Genomic DNA, 19,097 nt, shown 5'->3' on the forward strand with positions numbered 1-19,097 from the left:
ATCCACCAAAAGTGAATCTAATCTTTTTTTACGCAATATACACTTATCTAGTTATCATACATTATAATCACCAAGCTATTGCTTAACTATTATCAATACATATTTTTCTACTTGAGCTATAAAATATTCATGTCAGAAAACACTGCGCAGTAACAGCACACAGCAGTGTCTTATACAAAGAGCCATTTCCCTTTCACTGGCAGGTTATTCAACTATTTTTTTATTTTTATGTCAGCAGCAGAAAAACATCAGAAATATTTATGGTAACATATGTATCCATTCTCATACGCATATTAAAACCTGAGAAAGACATGCATTACAGAGCTTGTGCTTTAGGATCTACGGTTCAGTCTGTTAGCGAAACATATACTACTATTGCTTATGTCCAAAATCTGCTGGAGAGATGGATCAAATCAAGAGACTTTAAGGCTACACAGGCTAGAAACACAAATCATTAAATATAAAGCCATTGTTCTTTTTTTTGTCTATTTCGGCATAACAATTTCTAAGTGTGTAGAAGATAACGAGTATTGGTACATATCGTTTTGCAGGGCAGGAAAAACGCTTAATTCACCGGAAACAAGAGTTATCTGCCGTATCAGTCAACATTAGTGTTTTCTACTGTAAAACACAACACTGTATTGGCAGATTATTATTTGGGGGATCGAAGCTAAATAACCTGTGAAATATGACAAACGTTACACTAGAATGTACCACAACACGACCTGCATTCAGACATTTAAAGCCCCTCTTATGAAGTACCGGTACGTAAAGAAAGGGAAAGGAAATCTGCTACTCATGGGAAAAGGAAGCATCACTTTAAATCCCGATTAAAAATACAGCATACAATGGCCGGCTGTAATCGAAAGTTAAAGACAGATGGGCACAAGACAAGCAGCTATAATCAATCACAGTAAGCGCTGAACTCACTCCTCACTACTGAAAACACATTCGGCTCGGTTCAGAGCGATGAGACAAGCGGACGATGTTCGCAGGAGGCCAGCAAAGCCGAGAGTGCAAAAACAGGAGAGACATGCAAAACGATTCCAGTCCACTGAACAGTTTGTCACAGTTGAACGACTCTTTGAATTGGCATTAATGGAATGTAACCAAGAAAACTACAGCACCACATACTTGCACGCCCTCAGAGCTTGTTTTGACACGTATGCCCCTTAAAGTACAACCGCATGCAAAGCACTCCCATTAAAGTATAGCACAATGAGGTATTTATACACGTTATGCTGACGCAAATAAATAAACCGACCGATTACATTGTGATACTAGTTCAGAACTTAAATACGCACCCTAGTAGGTAAAGTTAGTCATAAATTATGATTGTTAAAATACTTAAGGCATTTCGACGCACAATATAACGTGTAAACTATAAAACGCAGACGGACGATGAGAAAAAGATCACGCTCTCTAAGAGGACGCTCACTATGGAAGCCCGTTTCCGCCACTGAATAAAAGGTAATTGCGACTTTTTATCTTACAATTCTGACTTTTTTTTTTCCTCAGAATTGCAACTTCTGAGTTGCAATTCTGAGAACATAGTCTTTTTCCCGTCTCAAAATTGGACTTTATAACTCGCAATTGCGAGTTTATATCTCACAATTCTGAGAAAAAAAGTAAAGAATTGCGAGATATAAACTCGCAATTGCGAGTTTATATCTCACAATTCTGAGAAAAAAAGTAAAGAATTGCGAGATATAAACTCGCAATTGCGAGAAAAAAGTCAGAATTGCAAGAAAAAAAGTCAGAATTGCGAGATACAAACTTGCAATTCTGAGAAAAAAAGTAAAGAATTGCAAGAAACAAAGTCAGAATTGCGAGAAATAAACTTGCAATTCCGAGAAAAAAAAGACAGAATTGCGAGAAATAAACTTGCAATTCCGAGAAAAAAAAGACAGAATTGCGAGAAATAAACTTGCAATTCCGAGAAAAAAACTCAGAATTGCGAGATACAAACTCTCAATCGCAAGAAAAAGTCAAGAATTGCGAGATAAACTCGCAAATTGAGACAAACTTGCAATTCTGAGAAAAAAAAGTAAAGAATTGCGAGAAAAAAAGTCAGAATTGCGAGAAATAAACTTGCAATTCCGAGAAATAAACTTGCAATTCCGAGAAAAAAAGTAAAGAATTGCGAGAAAAAAAGTCAGAATTGCGAGAAATAAACTTGCAATTCCGAGAAAAAAACTCAGAATTGCGAGATACAAACTCTCAATCGCAAGAAAAAGTCAAGAATTGCGAGAAAAACTCGCAAATTGAGACAAACTTGCAATTCTGAGAAAAAAAAGTAAAGAATTGCGAGAAAAAAAGTCAGAATTGCGAGAAATAAACTTGCAATTCCGAGAAAAAAAGTAAAGAATTGCGAGAAAAAAAGTCAGAATTGCGAGAAATAAACTTGCAATTCCGAGAAAAAAAGTAAAGAATTGCGAGAAAAAAAGTCAGAATTGCGAGAAATAAACTTGCAATTCCGAGAAAAAAAGTAAAGAATTGCGAGAAAAAAAGTCAGAATTGCGAGAAATAAACTTGCAATTCCGAGAAAAAAAGTAAAGAATTGCGAGAAAAAAAGTCAGAATTGCGAGAAATAAACTTGCAATTCCGAGAAAAAAAGTAAAGAATTGCGAGAAAAAAAGTCAGAATTGCGAGAAATAAACTTGCAATTCCGAGAAAAAAACTCAGAATTGCGAGATACAAACTCTCAATCGCAAGAAAAAGTCAAGAATTGCGAGAAAAACTCGCAAATTGAGATAAACTCGCAATTCTGAGAAAAAAGTCAGAATTGCGAGAAAAAAAGTCAAAATTGCGAGATACAAACTTGCAATTCTGAGAAAAAAAAAGTCATTGCAAGAAAAAAAGTCAGAATTGCGAGATACAAACTTGCAATTCTGAGAAAAAAAGTAAAGAATTGCAAGAAACAAAGTCAGAATTGCGAGAAATAAACTTGCAATTCCGAGAAATAAACTTGCAATTCCGAGAAAAAAAAGACAGAATTGCGAGAAATAAACTTGCAATTCCGAGAAAAAAACTCAGAATTGCGAGATACAAACTCTCAATCGCAAGAAAAAGTCAAGAATTGCGAGAAAAACTCGCAAATTGAGATAAACTCGCAATTCTGAGAAAAAAGTCAGAATTGCGAGATACAAACTCTCAATCGCAAGAAAAAGTCAAGAATTGCGAGAAAAACTCGCAAATTGAGATAAACTCGCAATTCTGAGAAAAAAGTCAGAATTGCGAGAAAAAAAGTCAAAATTGCGAGATACAAACTTGCAATTCTGAGAAAAAAAAAGTCAGAATTGCGAGATACAAACTCTCAATCGCAAGAAAAAGTCAAGAATTGCGAGATAAACTCGCAAATTGAGACAAACTTGCAATTCTGAGAAAAAAAAGTAAAGAATTGCGAGAAAAAAAGTCAGAATTGCGAGAAATAAACTTGCAATTCCGAGAAATAAACTTGCAATTCCGAGAAAAAAAAGTCAGAATTGCGAGAAATAAACTTGCAATTCCGAGAAAAAAACTCAGAATTGCGAAATACAAACTCTCAATCGCAAGAAAAAGTCAAGAATTGCGAGATAAACTCGCAAATTGAGATAAACTCGCAATTCTGAGAAAAAAGTCAGAATTGCGAGAAAAAAAGTAAAAATTGTGAGATATAAACTGCAATTATGAGAAAAAAAGACAAAAATTGCGTGATACAAACTCGCAATTATGAGAAAAAAAGACAAAAATTGCGAGATACAAACTCGCAATTATGAGAAGAAAAGTCAGAATTGTAAGATAAAAAGTCGCAATAAACTTTTTGTATTTTTTATTCAGTGGTGGAAACGGGCTTCCATACGCTCACTGACACGCTACAAAACGGTGATTGAAACAAGTAAACGCTTTCAACTTCCTGGCTTCCAAGCAGCTGAACGCTTGAATTCTCGAAAAGTTGCGACAGCAAAGACAAGCAGGTTATTTCGTCAAACGTACTAAGACATCTGAAATGCTACGGATAAACAGTCACGTACATTGAAAGTGGTCAGTGAGGCAACAGCTATCATTACGCAAAGAAACTGTGCTGTTAAAAAGTCTGTTCTCTTGGTTTTTTTTTTTTGTTTGTTTTGTTTCTTTTTTTTTTTTGGATGGAGTGCACGATACACAAGGAAACTGTGCAAATGCAAAAGCAGGGAAAGAGAGACAATCACACGACCCCATCAGAAAGTGAGTGCTTTTACAAAAATAACCACTAACTACATTAAGACGACAATAAATAGCTTGTTTGTTTTTTTCCAGCATTGCAGCTACTTATGTGGAGAAGCTGTACCAGCCCCGCACAGGTTGGAAACAGTAGGAAAAAGAAGAAATCAAAAGAGGAAGAGTGATCATGAAGAACAGCTTAGAAAAGTTATGTTTGGTTTCTATAAAACAAATGGCTTTACTCCCTTGTCATGTCCTCTAGAAATGGCAGCAAACAGGTTTCATGCACATTATGACTCTACAGATGCTGCTGAACGACCAAGCGAGACCACGAGTCACAGAGCGAATGGAAACACAGAGTTATGCCGTTACTATTCAACGTGTGCTTGTGCTACAGGCATTAAGGTACATATTTCACTCGTGGTGACTTCAGAGACGCATCGAGAACACAGTGTCTTCAGGATTAGTAGAGTATCGCGCGGGAAACATCCTCATGCACGTCGACCTCTCGTCAGCAGAACCCCGGCCTCTCGCTTCAACATGCATTTGGTGGTGGATACGTTTCTAAGCGTCGGAGGCGTCACGAGCACAAAATGCGGACTGTCACGGTTCATATCAAGCCTGGCCTTACGGTTACATACAGATGTCAAGCATCACCTCCGATAATCACAGACACGACGACGGAGCTTTTTTAAACACAGGGTCATTATTCTACTCTTGCGCGCTTCTCATTCGCTAATTCGGTTTAACACTTTTTTTTTTCACAAATGTGACCCTGGACCACAAAACGAGTTATAAAGGTCAATTTTTCAAATTGAGAGTTATACATCATCTGAAAGCTGAATGAATAAGCTTTCCATTGATGTATGGTTTGTTAGGATAGGACAATATTTGGCCGAGATACAACTATTTGAAAATCTGGAATCTGAGGGTGCAAAAAAATCTAGAAATTCATCTTTAAAGTTGTCCAAATGAAGTTCTTTGCAATGCATACTACTAATCAAAAAATAAGTTTTGATATATTTACGGTAGGAAATTTACAAAATATCTTCATGGAACATGATCTTAACTTAATATCCTAATGATTTTTGGCATAAAAGAAAAATCAGTAATTTTGACCCATACAATGTATTTTTGGCTATTGCTACAAATATACCCCAGCGACTTAACACTGCTTTTGTGCTCCAGGGTCACAAATGATTCGTTCATGACCAACCACGTGTAATATGTTGGACTTTGTGAGCTCATGCTGTAATGCTTCATCCGTGACCTACTGAACACTGAGAACATTTGGTCGGTCTTCATCCGAGATCATTCTGAGACGTTACGAGTAGTGTTCACCATCCCAAACGCGCGCACACACACACATTTACAGCACTTTGACTGAAACCATCTTCATCGACAGACTCGTTCTTCTCCATGTGCTGGACTCTTCAGCGCTTTTCGTCTTCCCCGTTCTACATCGTCAGTTGGCTCAGAAGGCAAAGGTCAGAGGTGAGAGGTGATGGAGATGACACACATTTGGCAAAGTGCCCACGAGGGGACTAAGAAAGACGACAGGAGTTTTAGCTAGTGCTACAAGAGACATCAGCTATCGGGGGACAACTGCGTCTCAATGTCTACCCTGCAGATGGGACACTTCTTATTGGTTGCCAGCCACTGGTCAACACAAGCCTGATGGAAGAGGTGCATGCAGGGTAATCTCCTGGGGAGAGAAAAACAAAACATTTCTTGAATGATAACCGGCACCATTTTCACCATTGAACGGGTTTTGAGTAGAGCGTCAAACTACCTGACGTCCTCTCCGTCTTCAAGCATCGAGAGGCATATTGTGCATTTCTCATCCGTGTCGAGCTCCTCTTCATCCATGCCAATCTTCAGCTCTAGAGGTCTTCTCTACGAATCACACGATTAGCTATTAGTCTTTTAGCACATGCTTTTTAATCCAAAAGAAACTTACACTTCATAAATTACAGGTTCAACAAGGAATGAATAAAATGTCCAGTAATTCTCCAGCAACCTTCACCTTAAAACCCACATCATACCCATATATTTAATCCATATTTAAAATGGTGTAGGTTTGTTTAAAGTCTTGATTTTTGGTGAATTGCATGGAAACCCATTGAGGCTCACTTTGACTCCAACACATCAATGTAACCAAAATTTGCACAGCCTTTCCAAAGCACAACTAAATGTCGAATCTTCATGCACACTCATGACCAAAGAGAAAATTCATGATCATTGAGGAAAAGCTTACAAAATTCCAAGAAGTAGTTTCAAGTAATTAACCCCAGCACAACAGGAGGATAAGGAATATAATTATTTAAGGATGTAACAAATGTTGCCACACAACAGGAACTTTTAAATGTCATTGTACAGTTGTGGTTTTACCTTTTTATACTTATGAGGAAAGGTAAACCTCTCGATGGTGGTCTGCACAGCCCCTCTATTCACATTGCTCAGTCTGTCCTCCAACTGCAGGAGCTCCTGGAATCAAAACCGCATGTAAACACGTCACATTACATGTATGATTAAGAAGATGTGTGATAAAGAACACCAAGTGTGACGGTACCTCGTAACTCTCCCGCACAGCAGACGCATGGCGAGACGGACTGAGGCTTTGGAGAGCCAGCAGATGTAACTGAGGATAAGGGTAGTTTCTGATCTCATGGACAACCTGTGCATGACAGCACCAATGAAGAAGTAAATAAAGAGATAAGTGGCACCAGCAACACCAATGGAAGGCAAGAACTGGTCAGTTACTTTGGATTAAGGATCTGTCACGTGCATGAATGTAAATATGAAGGATTGCAGTGGGTACGAAAGACTCAGACTGACCACTTGTGCCGAGGTGGTGTTCCTGGGGAAGTGATGCAGTCGTGGAGAGGTCAGGTAATGCTGATAATGTTGAGTGAGGGGAGAGACGTGGTACTGCGGCAGGCTTGGATCCACACTCAGATCCCTGGATGCGAACACAGGAACGGCGTCAGTCAATCAAAGCCAAACAGAGTACTAGTTTATGAAGTCACTGAATACATACGTACCAATCTGTTCCTTCGGCAAGGTAACGTGGCTGCTGCGGCACCGGCGGCGGTGGGGGAATATGAATGGATGGCGGGTATTCATATGGCGGCCGCAGCGTCTGTGGATGGGGAAGGGTTCGGTCTGGAGCATGTCTGCTGGGAAAATGGTTAGAGCTTGATTCAGCTGGATAAACCTGATTATAAAATATACCAGAAAACAAATATTTTACCAGTTTTGATTGCTGGATTATGAGATGTCTCAATAAGACATGGGAGATGAATTAAGGTAAGACACTACAGGTGAATAGGGTTAAGAATGTAACTAACAGTATCACCATATTTCCCCAGTTGATTGATTTCATTAAGAATTGACCTATCGGTAAGCCCCTCCCCTCGAACGCAGATGAGCCAATGGCAGTCGAGTATCAGTTGCACAGGGAGCAGAACTCGGACATCTGTAGGTTTCAGCGGCATAGAGAAACATTGGAAGATCTGAAGCTTGCATCGTTTTTATGGCGTTTATGCTTCAAAAATGGAAAAACGATGTGCCTGAGGTACTTGTAACAGTGGTTCCAGGTATTCTGAGAGGATATGCAATGGAATTTATTTTATTCTATTTCCTAAACCCAAACAAAATGGAGCAAAATGTCCCAAAGCATTCACCTCCAATCCCAATGAAGACAAAAACGTTAGTTTTCTAGTTGTCATACTCTCATTAAGTTACAATTTTCATCTGCTCAAGCAGAACGTTAATGTCATCTTGTGCTTTAGCAAGGTATCTCTGGCTAAAACTAGCTAACGTTAAAGTTAGTGAGTCCATACAAACCTAAATAGCGGACTGTTCTCGCGTCTTGTGCAGTGTAGGGCAAAAACACATAAACGAAGGTCTACATTTCACTGTCTTAAATACATTGGGGTTAAATACATGTTTTTGGTAGGGTTCCCCTGGTAAAATTCGCATTCAAGGGGCTTAATATCATGTTATTGGTATCGCTTCAACCCACGGCAACAGTGTTAAAGTAGCCCGATTGCGTGGGAAAACCGCGGACCTGGCAACACTGGATAAGAATAAAACTGTAAAATTGGGTCTATGTAAGTGCTGCTGAAGTGGAGGAAAAAAAACTCACAGCCGTTGAAGAGTGCAATAAAATGAACACTTAAAAGTGTATTTTGGATGCTTTCTTTCTACTAGTCTGAAACAATATATTATGAAAAGCCAAATAACCCAAATTCTCAAAACCAGTGTCTGTAGTATCTTGCCTTAAGAACATAAATAAGGTTCCAAATGTAAGTTTGTGAGGAACCTGATCATCTGAGTCTTGTCAATCATCATTATGAGCATATGAGCAACAATTTTTCCGGCATCCCTCCACCTCCCCATCTCCACCTCTTTTTCTGTCATTCTCCCTCTATGTAGTAGCGCAATTAGGGGGTTGAATTTGGAGCCGAGCCAAGCCTCCGGTTCGAGCCTCCTTCGAGTGCAGCATTTGACACTGTAGACCACAGTATTCTTATTTCCCGTCTTGAACACTGTGTGGGTATTAATGGTTCTGTCCTAAAATGGTTCAAATCTTATTTGAAAAATAGAACTTTCTCAGTTTGTGTGGATGAGTGCTCATCCTCTAAATCAGTGTTGACTTATGGAGTTCCTCAAGGTTCTATCCTTGCTCCAATTTTATTTTCTTTGTATATGCTCCCGTTGGGTTCCATTTTTAATAAGCACAAAGTGTCGTTTCATTGTTATGCTGACGACACGCAAATTTATGTGCCTTTTAAGCAAAATGACAACCAGAGTTTGAGTGCTTTAACTGCTTGTCTGTCTGATATTAAGGCTTGGATGTCTCTTAATTTTTTGAATCTCAATGAGAGTAAGACAGAGGCAATTGTGTTTGGTTCTTTAGCTGTATCTGGCAACATACAGCAACTGCTGGGTGATCTGGCTGCATATGTCAAGCCCTCTGTAAAAAATGTGGGTGTTGTGTTTGATTCTGCTTTGACTTTTGATAAGCAAGTAAATGCAGTAGTTAAATCAAGTTTTTTTCAGCTCAGACTCCTTGCTAAGGTGAAGGTTTTTTTAACTTGTGCTGAGTTCGAGAGGGCTATACATGCTTTTATCTCATCTCAACTAGACTACTGCAATTCAATGTATATTGGTATTAACCAATCATGTATGAATCGCCTACAAACAGTACAAAATGCAGCTGCTAAACTTTTGACTGGCACTCGCAAATATGAACATATTACCCCTGACCTACTCTCTTTGCATTGGCTGTCAGTCCATTTTAAAATAGTTTAAAATTTTACTTTTTGTTTTTAAGGTTTTAAATGGACTGGCACCTTCATATCTTTCTGACCTTTTGAGTTTACACAGTCCAGCTAGATGTCTAAGGTCATCGAATCAGAAACGTTTATTGGTTCCTAGATCTAGGCTGAAGAGAAAAGGTGACCGGGCTTTTGCCATAGCCGGCCCTAAATTGTGGAACAGCCTTCCAATCTCTATTAGAACAACTGCAAGAGAATCCCTTTTTAAAACAAGGCTTAAAGCCTACCTCTTTGAGAAGGCTTTTAGTGTATGAGCCAACAGGAGTTTATTATTTCAAATTATTATTTGTTTGTCGTGTCTTAACATTTTATGTATTTTGAAACTATTAGTTCCTTTTAAACTATATTGTTCAGCACGATGGTCAACCATTGTTGTTTTATTGTGCTTTATAAATAAAATAAATGAAATGAAATGAGCCTCCGACGAGGACAGCAAGCCAAGTTTGTTTACCATTAACTATTCAGACTGGATGGGCAGGTGAACTCGTGAAATATGGTTGATTATAGGGCTGGGACAATAAATCGATGCATCGCGATTCGTGGATCGATTCTGAGATTTTCGGAGCGCATCGTGATTCTCTCTCGAATCGATTCTGGGCTGTTTTTAACAGCAGATGGCGCTCTAGGCTAGTTTTTAACCGCACACTCAAATGCTCACGAAGTAGTAATGTAAGGGGTTAAATGTACTTGCACATCAGCTTTTATGATGCGAGATTAATGTAAACACAGCCCACTGTGAACATCCTTGCAATTCGCTTCAAACTTTTCGAACTTTATGAATGATTATTTTAGGTTCAAGTGGTGCGTGTGTAAGGAACTGGAAGCAAGCAGAATACGGCTATTTCTAAAGCACGCAGTGCCATCTGCTGTTAAAAACTAAACTCAGAATCGATTCAAGAGAGAATCGCGATGCCTTCGGAAAATCTCAGAATTGATGCAGAATAATTTCTCGATTTGCGATGCATCGATTTATTGTCCTAATTGATTATGAGTTTAACACGGCGTCATACCTGGACTGTGGAAGTATCCTCCTGTGCTGGGCCTCCAGGATCTGCTGCTGGATGAGGTATTGCTGGTGTAAAGCCTGAGGTAGGAAGGGTGGGGCCGGGATGTCCTGGAACGGTGGTGCTGGTATGTGGTTGAGGGGTGGATGTAATGCCGCGGCTGGCTGGTGCGCGTGGCCGGGGTGATGGCTCATTCCTGTCTGAGATTGTCCTGGATGGGGCATTGGGAAATCAACAGGGATCTGGGCCTGGGGGCCTACGTGGAAATGCCGGCAAGAGGTAGCATGATTGTGCTGATGCCTGTTAAAGTGAGATCCTGCAACAACAATGACATCATAGCTGAATAAATGAGATTAAACCGCTGCTTGAGGCCGGCCCTCGTCCTCTCCTGAACTTCCAGAAGAAATCAATCAATCATCAGCAGTGGGGTGTGATGGCAAATGAAGAGTGAAGGTGAGTGAATTGTGTGTGAACAGCGCGTTTGCATTAATCTTTTGGTTTGGGACGCTATATTCACACAGTTAGTGTTTAGGATTGGGAATCGAATTTACTATCGGATATATAAGACAGTGTATGAACAGGTAACTGAAGTCAGACTTGCAACTAGTTCAGCCTCTCACATTTTGTGGTTCAGTTTTGTCCAATTTAGTTTATATTTCTTCTATCCAAACACTTTGTCACTCTACAATACAATACAATACAATTTTTTCATCTTAAATAGTCATATTTCCAATAGCATGATGCACAAGTCTAGTTCACATGGCATATATCAACTGGTTATGAGTCATGTGGCCAGTTGCATAAACACTTGTCTTAACTAGTCTTACCAACTAGCACTTAGCCAAGCTAAGTTTTACATTTCGGGTTCGAATTAGACAAGTCTACCTTTTTAAGTAACTGATCCAAGCAAAAACGAATAAATCCCACACAACATCCATACTCGCAAACGTATCAGAAATAGATTTATAGATTTTAGAAATAGAATGTTTCAGTCCTATGACCTTCATCAGGCATAAGTAACTGATCTAAAAAAGATATTGGAGAAAAGTAAGACTAGTCTAAAATGTGTATGCAACAGGTCACTGAACTTTTCATTGTAGAATACGGTTCTTGGTTTCCAACTGGTTCCCAAACCAATAAAGCACAAACTTAAAGATAAAAGATTATGCCGGTAATGTTACGAAGCGCTAAAACACATATAGACCTAAACTTAGCGTTGGTAGAACATCCTGATGGATAACATGACTGTTTGTCGTGATCAGATCCATCAGTGACTTTTCTGAAGTCTGAACTTTTCTTGACAGGCTACTTTGTGATTGAGGTGTCCAATGAAATTGGCTGTGTTTAACTGGTTGGGGAAATAATCATGCATATATCAACCGTATTCTACAGCTGAATACAGAAGTGTCTCCTCACCTCGGCACAGCAGATGTGAACGCTCTACAGTTATTTAGCGACTACCGAAAGCAGACTGCAAGATGCGTTCCTGGAAAGCTGAAGGAATCCACAGCTGCATTAGGTTCTCAGCGAGCAGTAAAGGTCTGGATTTAGACCAAAGCTGCTGTATTTTTATGCGAGCTGTTAGCCTGTCACACCTTATCAATGAAGGGATTTGCGAATTTCTAAAGACAGGACTTTGGATACGTGTGTGGGAACTATTTTCCAAAGCAATATCCATGTGCTGGCAAAACAAAATCTCAAAGCCAATGACATCTCAAAGTAGGACATCTTCCTGAATCAACATCCTCTGTTGGTTCTGGAACAACAATCATAGTCCAAACCTCATCCAACGCCCACTCCTGAAATGACTGAGGGTTAAGAATGCTGTTGAAGCACATTAATCTGATTGGTTGATAGGAATGTTTTTCTAGGACTGACTCTTCATCCTTAGGAACATGTTTACTGTGATTTATCCAAGTGGAATGATTATCCCTTCAAGTCTAAACCTTCATAGAAGCAAACTACATCAGAAGCAGCAGACATCACAGGAACCCAAGGCTTTCGCTGGTGCAGGGGCAAGACATGCAGTTAGCATGCTTTATTGTAAGCTGACATGTGAACATTAATGTATAGAGCAACAATTACACTCCATAAAACGTACTGGCATTTCTGGAACGAACGTAACTTCTATTGCAAAAGACTAATTTTATATTAAACAGGCTACATAGAAGTTAAAATGTCCGCTACTTATATTTAACTGGATTAATAACAAAAGACAGGTGAATGTTTGAAACATGGATTGAGATGGAGTTTGTCGTGTTGTGATGTAGGTATCTGCTGGCTACTTACAAGACGACAAATGAATGAGGAAATAAATCAATGCACCACTTTATGGGTTTGAGAACACTTCACTATTCATTTATGAGAAAGAAAACGTCAGTAGAAATGAAAAAAAAATGACACAGAAAAGCAGAATTACCCATCTCTCCACTCTACTTTCTGCTGGCAGATACACACAGACTTCAGGAATTGAAAAATACTTAAGCCTCAATCACCAGACGAAATCGTGTATAATGTGTCAAAGTCACACAGAGAAATGGGACGTGCCCATCGCTCGCTGTGTGTTAGTGAGAAAAGATTCAATCACAGAGATGAAATGTGTGGACACCTGGACACGCCACAGAGAAAGGCCACGTTTGCATTGCATCCGGATCATTTACAGTGAGAAGACTTAAAGGTGCAGCGTTAAGACCGTGATTGGAAACGGATCTAATTTTCACTTGTGGATGTCTACGGTTATCGTGAACGCACACTGCACCTTTAAGTGCCTCAGTGATGAGCGTAAACGACCACAGATCAACTCATTGAGGTATCATGGTAAAAAAATAAAAATAAAGGCGAGGAAATCAGTCTATCGGTCACAGCAGAGGGAGGAGGTGGGGGGAGACAATAAATGGAAATCAGCAAGAAGCACACTGGAGGTTAGGAAAAATACTATATTCTTTATTGAAAAATATTAGTATATGTGGATTTGTGTCATGATAATAAGTCCATGCAACAAATAAAACAACATTGATCAATAGCAAGGCCCACCATGCTCAGTACAGGGTTAACAGAACAAAAGCAACATCCAATGAGCAGATGCATTGGCTACAGCACGTTACAGTACAGTAAGATTACATTGGAGTCTATTCAATGTAGAATCAAAATAATGTGATTCATGCACTGAAGTCTATTACCAGAACAAAAGGTAGAGAGACCACAACCAAACAATAGACATTTGCATTGCTCTAATAGAGGATCTCAAGTAGCAGTGCAGCAAATCAACATCCCTGCCAAATGGATGGCATTTTGGACGCAATTTGGATTCGATGCAATTGGAGCCAATCGTCAGCTAGTTGGCGTGTTACTCATTTGGGTGGGTTTTTTTGCTTTTCCTCAAACATGAGTGTGGATGATCGTGTAAAATCAGAAGTGCGATGAATGGAGCACACGTTATGCAGGTGATGGCTAAAGGTTTTGCATCCAAATGCATCCATTTTACAGGAATTTACAAACATGTCGACTACCAAAGCTGAATGGGACACACACCAGTCACTCTTCTAGAGCTACGGATGTGGGTTAAACTACAGCACGTGACATACACACAGTAGTTTATGCTCTAAACGTGTTAGGCTCTGGTTTTAGTGTGTGTTTGTTCTCGGGAAGGGAGCAGATCTGAGATGTTTGTCGTCTTCTGATGGAAATAGGAAATGAGGAGGGATCAGAACACAGATGATCATTAAAACACAATGATCTGATAATGCAGAATGTAGATTCAGCCTCCACAGACTATGAGACAGGAGATAAGAAAAGAAATAAAGCACATGAAATCAAACCATGAGACAGAAGATCAGAAACAGAAATCATAAAGCTTCATGAAATCAGTGATGGAGGTAAAGTTAGCAGCTCGTTTAGTGTGTTGTTTTTCTTCTTTAGACAACACACTCAACAATAATGTTTTAAACACATCATTTTTGTTTGATGAACTGCTGGTAGTGTCATTCTGAGCTAAAACACTTATTTTAGACTTAATTTTAATACATATGAGCAATAAACGACTCCAGTTAATACCTGAAATTATGTATGTTTATGTTTTATTTCTTGTCGGTTGAGCTCAGGCCTGAATTAGCATCTTTAGCTTTCTGAGGTAAAACCAAACCTCACAAATAAACCTCAACAAACACATTCAGCGCTCAAATACACGATAAAACGAATCGTCAGTCTGTCAGATAATCCGAATGTACCTCGTATAAGCAAATTAATTGATTTTAAATGCATTTTAAAGTGAAATCTGACGCAGAACGCGTCCTTCGCTCGGCTAGCTAACAGCTAACCTCAGATCCGAATCAAACCTCACCGATTCGCTTAAAAAATACTAATAGCCTGGTTTTTATTGAATGTCTACTCAGTTAAGATCTACAGCAGCATATAGATCAGTCGTGGGGTTTAATAATCATGCATTAAACACGCAAAAGGCCCCTAGATGTGATCTGATCGTGAAATAATGCGTTATAAATACCTCTATTTCTCACTGAGCCAAAGACAGGGAGAACCAAATATCCGACATGAACTAACACCATCCTTCAGATCTTCTGTTTGATGAATACAGACTGTAAACGGAGGAATAAATAATGTACATTCAGCGGGATCATATGCAGTCACCGCGAGGACAAAGAACAGCGGCGGCGGCGTTCGATTCGCCAACAAGTCGCTCTATTGAATCGGTTCTTCTTAGTGATTCGATCGAACCGATTCGCAAAGCATTTGTACCTGTAAGGGGTCCGTCCGAGCGAACCGAATGAATCAAACGGACCAAAGCTTGAAACCAGCAGACATAATCTGACCACTAGAGGCGCCACTGAGAACAAAAATGATTATGATGATTATTGATAATATCAATAACTACACCACAGATGGTCTGGCGGAGCTTTAATTGCAAAAAAAAAATTTTTTTTACAGCACCATGTTTCATTGGTTCACACTAGCACAGCTGCCAATGAATTAAAAATAAAGCAGCAATTTAAAAATTCATACAGTTACATAAAGCTATTAAAGGCAAAAAAATAATTATTCAAGTGCTTGGACATTTACAGCTTGTGGTCTTACCATTTGCATTAAAAATAACAATAAAAATGAAAAAAGTAACACTTTGAATTCAATTTTCATTAAAAAATAAAATAATTTGCATTACAAAAATGAATAAAATATACACAAATTTAATTGAATTCAATGCAATGAGACACTTTGGTTGTTCATATTTTAGTCCACAACTACTTTCCTTTTTCTTATGACAATTTGACACACACTCACTCACTCACTCACTCACTCACTCACTCACTCACTCACTCACTCACTCACTCACTCACACACACACACACACACAAAAGCAAGCAACTGTAAACCACAGAAATAAAGTGTTTTACAGTCAAGTGTACAATCCATTTGTTGTAACAGTCTTCATTTAACATTTAAAAACAACCTTGCTGAAATAAGACGTGTGTACTTGCATATGTTGGTTACTGCACTAATATTATCAGATAGAAATGTTGGATGGTTTGATGGATAGGGATGCATACGCTCTAAAAATAAAGGTTACAGGAGGGTTTTTTCACAGCAAAGAACCATTATTTTGTCAGTGAACCATCTTTTCTTAATGTAAAGAACATTTTAATAATCTAAAGAACCTCTTTTTACTATAATGCAATGGAAAAGGTCCCATGGAAGTTAAAGGTTGCCAGTGTTTTGAGGGTGTCGAAAGGGCCATTAGGGACCATTCCCTTCATGATTCACTGACACTGCATAAACTCTGAGTAGGAACCTTTAGTTGTATAATTAACCCCATGAGGTCTGTAAGGAAAGAGAAACCAATTTTTACACTGCCACATTCAGTACAATAACTAATATATATGCAGCCACTGCAGAGCGAATATTGTTGCACTGCCGCTGTATTTATCGTGATGACATTTTATTCTTCTCTACTGCTGTGCATTATGAAAAATGACCTTTTGCCCAGTAATATTATAAAAATGAAGAGAATCAGTTGTGGGAAGGATTGCATGTTACTGCAAAAGGGAAAAATCCACTGCGACTCCTTCCAAATAATACAGTGCGTTCGGTCTCACTCTGTGCTGCCGTAGTGGTTCGGCGGATCTGACGTCTCCTGAAGACTCGTGTGCGAGATCTCCTCATCTTTATCTGACGTGCGTTTGGCGCTGAACAGATCTGATACGAAGAACACCTGCATAGAGAGAGAAGTGTGTTGGTTACAGCATGGCATGCATTTATTAACGAGCGCACAGCCTCACTTACAGTAAACAGTGCCACGGCGGCTCCCTGTACGAGTCCAGAGAGAACGTCACTCCAGTGGTGTTTATAATCAGAGACGCGCGACAGACCCACGTAAAGAGACGCCGCGAGGAAAGCGAACTGGAGAGTCGGCCGAAGCAGTCGAGCACAACTTGCCTTCAGTCTAGACTGGAGATACAGCTGAAAATAAAACATATTAGCATATATGTATGTATGTGTATGTTAAGTGTTTTTTGAATGTATTGAGCTGCCATGACAATTTAAATAATAAAGTTGATCTAAATCTAAATGTATATGATAAAGGCAAGACACTACAGGTGAATGTAAACTAATAGATATCACTATACCTCTCCAGTTGATTAACATTCAAATGAGGCATTATCTAATTAAATATGCATCAATTTGAATTAATTTCCAGCACTGAAAATTGGATAAAGCCAGGTTCAAAATTCCAGTTTTATTGTCATATTAGAGTTAAACGTTTTTCCAGAGGAGATTTTGGATTTCTCTTTTTATCACTCAAGGTATAAATCAGAAAATACTGTCACCAGACAGAAAACAAGCACATTTTTCACCATGTTTTTAGGAGTAAATCAGTGTGAATTAAATATGAACAAACCTTTAGAATACAGAGAGGAATAAAACTATAGCGTTTGGTGTTTGTAAGACAAAAAAAAACTATTTAAAGATGTAAATAGATAAAGTGCAATAAAATAAACCCTTTGGATGTTTTCTTTCCATGAGTCTGAAAAGACATGTTAGTTTCATTATAATGGACTTTAAGTGTGTTTTCATAAGTTTCCTGTGTTCAGTTTTCCCGCCACTATTCAAGTTGTCATGGTAATTAATTTAATCTGCACAGGTGTTTGTCATTTTACCCTAATTTTCCCAGTATTTGTTACTTTGTTTCCACCCTTTAGCTCTCTGGTATTGTTGTCTGTCTATCTTGATTTATTTTAATAAACCTTGTTTTATTCCTGCCATCATCTTCCCTGGAGTTTGTGACATTAGTGCATAAAAAAAACAATGGTTTTGCCTAGTATCTCGCCTTGAACTTGATGAAACAGATGAAATATTTTCATAAAAACACACTTACAGCGAGGAACAGCATACAGTACATGGAGAACGATGAGTGGCCAGAATAAAAGGAAAGCCTGTCGGTAGAAGATTGTCCGTCATAATTAGCAAATCAGATGCAACCAGAACATGTTCTTTTCTAAATCAAACAATGCGCTTGCAGGTTCAATGCAAACGTGTAATAAAAGTTACATTCTGAATGTAAGTGCTAGTGCCGGCCATATTGCACCTCAGCATCTGAGTAAAGAAATGCATGCGTTGCATTGTTTTGCACTCACCGGCCTTCATTGATGATGACCGGATCTCCTGTGCACGTGAAGTTCTCAATATAACCGGATTTACAGTCGATGAGGCTCCAGTGCGGTTTACACACAGTCAGAAAGTGCGGCCGCAGTCGGCCGATGGTGTATTTGGCGATGTCGGTCAGAGACTGGCTCAGCGCCGCTCCAAACACGAATGATCCCACGGCCTTGTACACACACACTATATACTCATAACTCAAAGAAACTCTGGACCGCAGATATATGGGAAAACACTCACCGAAGATTATCTGTGGTGAAGAGAAAAAAAATGCATGATGTTTTGACCAACTCTAATGGCAAAAGAAGCTCTGAAGAAGAGTACTGGTTAAGAAAGCAACCGAACACTTACTATCAACAGTGCGAATGGAATCATTATTCCCATCAGTAACTGGTAGGATATGGTATCTTCTTTAAAGGGGTACCTGATGGAGTCATCGCTGCAAAAAAAGCCTCTTTTGAATGGCGTGTGCTGAATATTCAGTATCGCAAATGGAAGTCCAGCTGCAACAAAGAGAGAAACCACACAAATGGAGGTTCACAGGCCTGTTTATATCACCGACATGGGGTTTATTAGAAGCGTTTCCTGCTGTGATCCGTCTCAAAACAGAACCAATGTTCTCATCTGAAAGTGTCAGTGCAGTTAAAGGTGGCATATCATGAAAATCTGACTTTTCCAGGTGTTAAGTGCTATAATCAGGTCCCCGGTGCATCTACCAAGCAAGGAAACGTGAAAAAGATTAACCCAGTAACTTTGTTTTGGGAAGCCTTTTTCTGCAAGCATCTGATTTCGCTCACTTGGTGACGTGGCAAAGGGATCTCATTATAATATTACCGCCCCTTAATCTGTAAGTTTACACCCACGGCGCCGTTATTTTGATTTCACAAGCAACAACGGTGTA

At 39.1% G+C, this 19,097-nt stretch overlaps 2 protein-coding genes across 5 annotated transcripts in view; both read right to left on the bottom strand.

The window, feature by feature from the left end:
- Positions 1-5,346: 5,346 nt before the first annotated feature.
- On the bottom strand, positions 5,347-15,681 carry LOC107704592 (RING finger protein 165-like). 3 transcript variants are annotated; one of them, XM_016507565.1, is made up of 8 exons: positions 15,033-15,681; positions 10,538-10,847; positions 7,227-7,358; positions 7,021-7,144; positions 6,755-6,859; positions 6,574-6,669; positions 5,975-6,078; positions 5,347-5,887 (listed from the first exon to the last, which is right to left on the bottom strand). In XM_016507565.1, exons 1-8 carry the CDS (start codon positions 15,091-15,093, stop codon positions 5,770-5,772), a joined length of 1,050 nt encoding a protein of 349 aa, XP_016363051.1. In that variant the 5' UTR covers positions 15,094-15,681; the 3' UTR covers positions 5,347-5,769. The 3 variants fall into 3 exon arrangements, 2 of the variants coding, with proteins under 2 accessions (XP_016363051.1, XP_016363050.1); XM_016507564.1 differs by having other exon boundaries at positions 7,227-7,361; XR_001635975.1 differs by lacking the exons at positions 5,347-5,887; positions 5,975-6,078; positions 6,574-6,669; ... (2 more) ...; positions 7,227-7,358; positions 10,538-10,847 and adding an exon at positions 13,903-14,302 and having other exon boundaries at positions 15,033-15,111.
- A 33-nt stretch (positions 15,682-15,714) lies between these two features.
- The window catches only part of LOC107704593 (phospholipid phosphatase 1-like), a 10,725-nt gene continuing 7,342 nt past the window's right edge, over positions 15,715-19,097 (bottom strand). The window contains exons 2-7 of one of the 2 annotated variants that reach the window (XR_001635976.1): positions 18,548-18,699; positions 18,175-18,446; positions 17,916-17,973; positions 16,823-16,999; positions 15,888-16,751; positions 15,715-15,818 (exon numbers count right to left, since the gene is read on the bottom strand). Coding sequence is in view for 1 of the 2 variants with exons in the window: in XM_016507567.1 (XP_016363053.1) it covers positions 16,632-16,751; positions 16,823-16,999; positions 17,916-17,973; positions 18,175-18,446; positions 18,548-18,699 (779 nt within the window). In the remaining variant the exon portion in view is untranslated. The other variant, XM_016507567.1, reaches the window with a different exon arrangement.

The sequence above is a fragment of the Sinocyclocheilus anshuiensis genome, unplaced genomic scaffold (assembly GCF_001515605.1).
Source record: "Sinocyclocheilus anshuiensis isolate Anshui unplaced genomic scaffold, SAMN03320099.WGS_v1.1 scaffold1614, whole genome shotgun sequence".
NCBI classification, from domain to species: domain Eukaryota; kingdom Metazoa; phylum Chordata; class Actinopteri; order Cypriniformes; family Cyprinidae; genus Sinocyclocheilus; species Sinocyclocheilus anshuiensis.

What these genes read in the sequence shown, in the direction of transcription:
- LOC107704592 (XM_016507564.1), bottom strand. Translation starts at nt 15,093, where the DNA reads ATGGTGTTAGTTCATGTCGGATATTTGGTTCTCCCTGTCTTTGGCTCA. An exon ending in TGGCTCAGTGAGAAATAGAG is followed by an intron (nt 10,848 to 15,032) that starts GTATTTATAACG and finishes TTGTTGTTGCAG; the next exon opens with GATCTCACTTTAACAGGCAT. An exon ending in CTGTGCGGGAGAGTTACGAG is followed by an intron (nt 6,670 to 6,754) that starts GTACCGTCACAC and finishes TTTTGATTCCAG; the next exon opens with GAGCTCCTGCAGTTGGAGGA.